At 48.7% G+C, this 7613-nt stretch overlaps 1 protein-coding gene across 1 annotated transcript; it reads right to left on the minus strand.

Moving 5' to 3' along the window:
- Nucleotides 1-11: 11 nt before the first annotated feature.
- On the minus strand, nt 12-6853 carry LOC114686326 (complement C1q binding protein). The gene is made up of 6 exons (XM_028860978.2): nt 6557-6853; nt 6013-6163; nt 3101-3194; nt 951-1046; nt 668-790; nt 12-418 (listed from the first exon to the last, which is right to left on the minus strand). The coding sequence occupies exons 1-6, from the start codon at nt 6780-6782 to the stop codon at nt 269-271; spliced, it is 840 nt and encodes a 279-aa protein (XP_028716811.1). The 5' UTR covers nt 6783-6853; the 3' UTR covers nt 12-268.
- Between the last annotated feature and the right edge of the window lie 760 nt (nt 6854-7613).

Raw genomic sequence — 7613 nt, forward strand, 5'->3', positions numbered from 1 at the left:
GAGTCTGATTCTTCTTGGAGGAGATAAAATCAATTTTATTGTCCATCATTATGTTATACAAAAATCTACAAACAATAGACTTATACAGGAGAAAAAAAAACCCAAATGAATAGCAATTGGAAGCGCAAAAGCAATAATGTAAACTTGCTTTCTTCCTCCCATGATATTAGGATGACGGCCATTTCAAAGCATAATTCTGATGTCAAGGTCGCTTTTGTTCACTGGCCAAAGCTTGCCATTTAAATTAAGCCCTCAGTCTCTCACAGTTCTACTGGCTCTTGACAAAACTTTTGAGGTCTTCGAGAAAGGTGATATATTCTTGGTGCTCTAGGGCTGTACTGAGCTCCACCAACTCATCTGCAAAAGTGTTGTCCACCCCGCGGTCGGCAAGGAAATCCATCAGGTGGTCATACAAGGCCTGGGAAGAAAAATATTGAGTAGCTTGAATAAGAGCAGAACAAGATCAAAAATGGGTTGGCAAGATGGCTTAACAGGTAAAGGTGTTCGTTTCTCGGGACCCACATAGTGGAAGGGTAGAACAAGGTAGAAGCAGAAAACCAAGTCCCCAACCAAAGCTGTCCTCTGACATTCCGACACAGGCCACCGCACACATGAAAACACAGAACACCACTTCCATTCCTGACCCTCCACCTCAGCCAGCACTCACCCAGTCCAGGGAGTCCGTGTTGAGTGTGTAGTTAGTATCCCTCCATTCAGAGTCACCAGTGGCTTGAAAGCTAACCTCCTTGATAGAGAAAATGTCACTCTCGGCCTCATCTTCTTGCCCGATCTGAGAGACAGCAGAGGTAAGAACTGAGGTGCCAAGAAAGGCTCTGCAGTTCCCACCCACTCTCACCTGCCTTCCCCTCCCATCCTGGTCTAGATTACCAGGTTCTTGTACATGCTACATGAGATCAGAAGATGATCAGAAGACACTCCACCCTACAAACCTCATCCTCAGGATAGTGACAGTCCAGTACAAGGGTCTTCTTGCCATCACTCTTTGTGACTTCAACCACAAAATTGGGGGTTGATGTCAGTTCTGGCTGGAGAAACAGGGACAAGTCAGTACATGCCAGTGCTGTTGGGGTGCACACACCCAGACCAATGGCCTCAGGTGGTGCAGAGTGTCTGATGCCCACTGCCGCTAGATTAGGATATCATTAGCCTGTCATAGAATATTAAGGCATGTTGCATTCCTATATGTTGCATTTGTTTAACTCTGTGAAGCTGTTACTTTGCCTGTCTAAAATACCTGATGGTCTAATAAAGAGCTGAACGGTCAGTAGCGAGGCAGGAGAAAGGACAGGCGGGGCTGGCAGGCAGAGAATAAATAGGAGGAATCTGGGAGGAAAAGAAGAGTGAGCAAGAGAACAAGGAGAAGACACTAGGGGTCAGCCACCCAGCCAGCCACCATGGAGTATGTGAAAGTAAGATATACAGAAATAAGAAAACAAGCCCAGAGGCAAAAGGTAGATGGAATAATTTAAGCTAAGGAAAGCTGGCTAGAAATAAGCCAACCTAAGGCCCGGGCATCCATAAGTAATAAGCCTCTGTGGGTAATTTATTCGGGAGCTGGGTAGAGTAAAGAAAACAATTAACATTAGCCAGGCTGTTGGGGTGCACACACCTGGACCGGCAGAGTGTGATAGTCATGGCCGTCTTCCCACATCGCACTAAAGCAGTTCATCAATCCTGTTGGCAACTTACTTTCTAAAAGAACACAGGGTTTACAGTGGTGCCTGAAGTCCAGGCACAGCTGTGAACCAGCCCTTCAGAGCTGTTTCTGCTCCCACACCCAGCAGAGATGGCTAAAGCACGGACCTGAAGCTCCTTCCCGTGACTGCTGTAGATCAGGATTGGAGCCCGGCACACAGAGCTATGATGGTAAGTGGCCACCATAACCGAAATGCAGCAGCTTCCTTTTACGGTGACCCAAGGGACAGGCCCAGACAGTGGGTAAGGAGTCGGGGTGTACACTATGACAAGCACAACAAGGACTCTGCTGTTCACACTTGTGTGTAAACAGTGCCGACATGTGCTTAGTCAGATGTCCCGGGGATCCCGTGGCTTTAAGCCAGGCATACCATTTCTAAAACACTTGATAATTATCTAGATCCAGCCATGTGGGCCAGCATCCTAAGGGGAAATCTCAGCTGGCCAAATGTTAAAAATCTCTTAAGGCTGGGCTAGCAACAAGATGGTTCATCAAGTAAAGGTGTTTGCTGCCAAAGCCTGAGGACCTCAGTTCAGCCCTGGGACCCGCATGGCAGAAGGATAAACTGATTCCTGGAAGTTGCTTTTGACTTCTTCAAGTGCACACATACAAATAACAAATAAGTGAATGAATAAACATAATTTACAACTTTTTTCTTAAGTCCCTCAGCCTTATTTTGGCCAAATGACTAGTACCGACCACCCAATTGTTAGAGCATCTTTTACACTGAAATCAAACTTTTACACAGTATCAAATGATACCAAGAACTCCCCCACCCCAAAACTAAGCAAGGCATAGCTCCTTTGCTTTAAGAGAACACAGGCCTAACAATAAAGCCTGCAGGGGGGCAATGTACCCTAAAACAGGGCCCTCAACTCCAGCTGAAACTCATTTCAAACTACTGCTCTAGTCACAGGGAGTGACATTCCCACCTCCTCCTAGCATGAGGAAAAAAAATTTTTATTTTGGGAGGGAAGGGGGATTTTTTTGAGACAGGGTTTCTCTGTGTAGCCCTGGCTGTCCTGGAACTCAATGTATAGACCAGGCTGGCCTCAAACTCAGATTTCCCTTGCCTGTCTCTCAAGTGCTGGGATTAACTGCATGTGACACTAGGGCCTGGCTGCAGGAGAGAAATTTTTAAAAAGATAGGAAAAGAAACAGTCCTTCTAGCATGGTGTGGTGATGCATGGCATTAATCCTAGCACTTGGGAGTCAGAGAATGGTGGAGTTTGAGGCTAGCCTGGTCTACAAAGCAAGTTCCAGGGCAGCCAGGGCTGTTACACAGAGAAACCTTGTCTCAAAAAAACCAAACCAAACAAACAAGAAAACCAGCCCTTGCCTTTTAGGATAGATAAACGGCTGGCTGCAGTATGACTAGCTTACCTCCTGTTCTTCAGCCTTCTGCCCTTGTGAGGGCTCCTCTTCACCATCAAATGTTGGAGGGATGCTGTTGTTAATGTTGAAAGTGACAGTGATCCTAGAGAGGCAAGTGAAAACACACTAAGTGCAATGTTAACTGAGGGATACACAGAAGAGGGACGCCCGCTACAGTAACACCGCGCAAAGGCAGCTGAAACAATGTCTCCACCCCAGCTGGCTGCGCGGGGAATTGAGAACCTTTAAACAAGGCTGGCATCCTGGTCTTTCCACGGAAGCTGATGGAGGTGGGCAGTCATCTGCCCCAGAAAAAAGCCTCACAAAACACTGCCGAACAGATTCACCTTGCACAATCACAAACAAGGAACTGAAACACCCAGTAACTTTTCCTTTCCCCCTTTTTGAGGTTCTGGAGCTCAAATAAATACCCTGTGTATGCTTGGCAAACGTTCACAGCTGCATCCTGGCCCTTTTGTGGTAACTTTAGGTTGTACGACTCTTTATGTGACAAAGCATGTCTTTTTTGTTGTTGTTGTTTTTTGAGACAGCGTTTCTCTGTGAAGCTTTGGTGCCTGTCCTGGAACTCGCTCTGTAGACCAGGCTGGCCTCAAACTCACAGAGATTCGCCTGTCTGTCTCCTGCTGGGATTAAAAGCGTGGGCCACCACTGCCTGGCCAAAAGCATGTCTTAAAATGAGATAAATTCCTTTGCCATGATACCTGGAAGCAGAAGTTCGGGACCATTTCTACTTCAGCAGAGCCAACCCATGTAAGAGCACACTGAATGCTGCTTCCTGGAGCCTAACTGGCCAATGTCTTGCTGTCAGGCTGCTTTGCCGTAGAAAAAGAATGGCAGGCTGAACCATAAAACACGCCTAACCTTGGACCAAGCTGGGTTCCTGGGCCACAAAATTGGCTGAAAAACCCTAAAATGATTTTGTGAAGTTACAAGTGATCTATGTATGTTATGCTGTGAAAAAAAAAAAAAAATTTAAAACCTTTCACAAAATGGGTCACAGACCTTAAGGTCTGAAACCGTAGAACTCCAAGAAAACAGACTCAAATCTTTGCAACCCTTGCCCAGGTTTCTTAGCCCTATCACTAACAAGTCTAAGTGTGTGTGTGGCGGCGGTGGGGATGGAGCCCAGAGCCTCACACGTCAGGCAAACAGTCTGAATATGGCGTACACTCTCCCCTTACATATGCAAGAACCCAATCCCCAAAGTTAATGACAATATTAAGAGGGGGAGACGTCTCCCTGATCCTCGGTGATGGGGATCAAGTCCAGGGCACCTCGTAGTCCAAAATAATGGAAGTGTCAACTGTGGTGTTTAGAAAGGGGGTCTTTGCTGGGCATACTCAAGCCAGATGGGCTCCTGCCCCACCCAAGATATTTGCAATTGGCACTGGCTGCCAGGGGAAAAAAAAAAAAAAACAGTCTCCTACAAAGGAGTATCAGTGCCTTTATCAATCACACTTCAGGGTAGGCCCCCAAAGCCAACACAAAACGATCTCAAGGATGTTTTTGTAGACATTACTCTGTAGACTAGGCTAGCCTTGACTTTAGAGATCCACTGGCCTTGAGTACTGGGATTAAAGGTGTGTCTGGCATTTTGTTTTGTTTGTTGTTTTTAAAGAGAAAGAAAAGGTATTGAGTTGGGTGGATAGGGAGAATCTGGTAAGGGCTGCGGGAGGGTGATTCCCCAAGATTGAATTTGAGAGGCTTTAAAGAGACAGAAACCACAACTTTATCACCCTGCCAGATGGCCATCACCAGATGCACCCGCAGGCCAGACCCTCTCCTGGCCTTGAACTTCCTTTTTTTAAGGTTTTTCGAGACAGGGTTTCTCTCTGTAGACCAGGCTCTGTACAGATCTCACTCTGTAGACCAGGCTGGCCTCCCTGAGATTGAAGGTGTTCACCACCACAGCCTGGCCTTGAACTTTCTCTGCCCACATCTACTGCTAGGATGACAGGCACCCACTGGATAAAACTGCTTTCTTATAAAAAAGTGAGAACGCACTGTGCTTGAGGCCCTAGGGATCCTGGGGTACCATAACTTTATTATCCACACATCAATTGATGGACATCTAGGCTGATTCCATGTATGATTCCATTTAGCTATGGTAAATAGAGCAGTGATGAACATGAATGAGCATGTGTCTTTGTAGTAGGCTGTGGTGGTATCCTGGGCCTTGCACATGCTAGAGAAGCAGAGCCAGAGTAGGACTTCTCTAAGGAAGAGGGGGTGAATGAGTAACACGAAACAGCACAAACAAGGGCCTCACAGTTTTAGGGGCACCAGGTGTGGTGGCACAGGCCTATGACTTCAGCACATAGGTGTCTCAAGCAGAGGACCAAGAGCCTGTGGCCAGTCTGTGCCTGAGCGCAAGATAGAGACCCTGTTTCAAAACAAAGCAGTTTAGAGGACAGGGTGAGCTGAGCTTGGCTAAGAACCCTAACCTCTGATGGCCTCTCTACACTGTAACTTCATCCTGTTACTTAAGAGTTACATGGCTTTCATTCTCAACTACTACAAACACCAGCCAGAGGGGATAATTTTATGTGAATCCTAAACAAACGAATTTGTCAGTACTTTAAACTCCCTAAGATTCCAGTGCCTAAATCCAGGCAAAGTACAGAACTGTCATCAATAACCCAATGCCTGTCGTCTGCCATCCCAACAGACTTCCGATACACATTTTGGAGCTGCTTAATGTCTCCTTAATTACCAGGCCTTAGCAAATGTGTATCAGTGAATGTACTCCCTGGAACCGAAGACATTTTCTAATTACATTCTTCCTCAAAAACCACTTTATCAAAAAGCACTGAGCCTAATCAGGACCTTCTGGGGATGGCCAGGACAAGGTGCTGCAGAGTAAGGGATTCAGTCTCCTAGAACTCCTGGCCAGTACTTACTTTTCTCCAGCAACTTTGCGCAATAATTTAGCCTCCGTCCCGTTCACTTCCAGCTCCCAATCTCCAGACATCTTGGGAAGGGACTTATGCTTCTGGATTTTCTTCTCTTCCTTAATTTCATCCGTCAAGAATTCAACAAAGGCTTTGTCTCCTAAAAGGAAAACCAAGATGGTCCAAAAAGAGAAAAGCCTATTTGCCTTACCCTATAGACCTGGACTGTGTCTAATCTGTTTCTATGGCTGCTGTAAGACTTCTAGCCCAATTGACGCCTAAAAACGTCCGTTTCCGCCCTGTAAAAACACCAGGATGTATTTACTGCTCATCACGGATTATCATTACTCTCCGTACAAAACAAAATCATTTCCTACCACCCGCTTCCACTTGCCAGAAGACATGACCAGCAGTTTCAAACCACGACCCCTCCGGGCTTTTGCCAAGTCACATTTCCAAGACACGAGGAGGGGAGCCTGCGATCGCGAGTGTCCAGCTCGGGATCCGTTCCAAGCTGGGCCCCTGCACCCCAGCCTCGGTGTGCGAACCTTACCCTCGGTGTGCAGAGCTCCACAGCCGCACGAGCAGGGCGCCGGGGGCCGCAGGAGGCCGGAGCGCCGCGCGGAGCCCGCTCGTACGCTGAGCAGCCCGAAGGGCCGGAGGCACGGCCGGGGCGCGGGCTGCAACAGCTGCCGGAGCGGCGAGGCGGGGACGGCGGCGCGGAGGCCCGTGGCAGCGGCGCCCAGGGCGCGGGGCACGCAGCGCAGCAGGGGAAGCATCGCGGGGAGGACACGTGCCGAGGGAAGGACGACCGGGCCAAGACACCGGATGACCTAGCGCACCGCCGGAAGCCCCGCCCGCGCCCGGGAAGCTCTTTTACGTCAGAGGGCGGCAGGCACCGGGCCAGACTGCGCCCTCTGCCGGGAGCCGCCAGTGCAGCGGGGGAGGCCCCGAATCCCGTAGCCGTGTTCTCTGCCTTGCTGCCCACTCTCCCCAATTCACCCTTTTCTCAACCCACACCAGGCTTTGTCAGGTCTCACCTCAACTCGCGCCGGACATTTACTCCAAGATCACCTCACTTAAAGGTCTTCTGGAACAGCCTAGATATCGGGAGAGCTCAGGCTGACCTGCACCCAGCGGCTGGGGAGTGGGCGTCCTGGCCCCTCCACCAAGGGCAGGATGGATTCATTCTGTAAACCTCTGCACCCCCTAACAATTCATCCAGGTTTTAATGGAGCGGGAATTCATGGGTTACACATCACCTTTAGGTTAAGAATTAAGGACACCAAGGGCTGGAGAGAAGGCTCAGTGGTTAAGAGCATCTATTTGTTGCTCTCGCAGAGAACTCGAGTTCTATTCCCAGCACCCACATGCTAGCTCACAACCATCTGACTCGAGTTCTGGGGCATCAGACACCCTCTTTTGACTCCCATGAACACCAGGCGAGTATGTGCATAGACATGCAGGCAAACCACACAAACATATAAAACAACAAACACTCGTGTCTTACACTCCCAGCACCAGGAACGCAGACCGCTCTCAGTGAGTTCTAGGCCAGCCTGGTCTACATAGTGGGTTTCAGAACAGCCAGGGCTACATAGAGAGATCTG

Source organism: Peromyscus leucopus, chromosome 8b (assembly GCF_004664715.2).
Source record: "Peromyscus leucopus breed LL Stock chromosome 8b, UCI_PerLeu_2.1, whole genome shotgun sequence".
NCBI classification, from domain to species: domain Eukaryota; kingdom Metazoa; phylum Chordata; class Mammalia; order Rodentia; family Cricetidae; genus Peromyscus; species Peromyscus leucopus.

Coding starts and splice junctions, on each gene's coding strand:
- LOC114686326 (XM_028860978.2), bottom strand. CDS start 6,782: ATGCTTCCCCTGCTGCGCTGCGTGCCCCGCGCCCTGGGCGCCGCTGCC. Junction 6,164..6,556: donor TGGAGCTCTGCACACCGAGG/GTAAGGTTCGCA, acceptor TTTTCCTTTTAG/GAGACAAAGCCTTTGTTGAA. Junction 1,047..3,100: donor AGAAGGCTGAAGAACAGGAG/GTAAGCTAGTCA, acceptor CTGTTTCTCCAG/CCAGAACTGACATCAACCCC.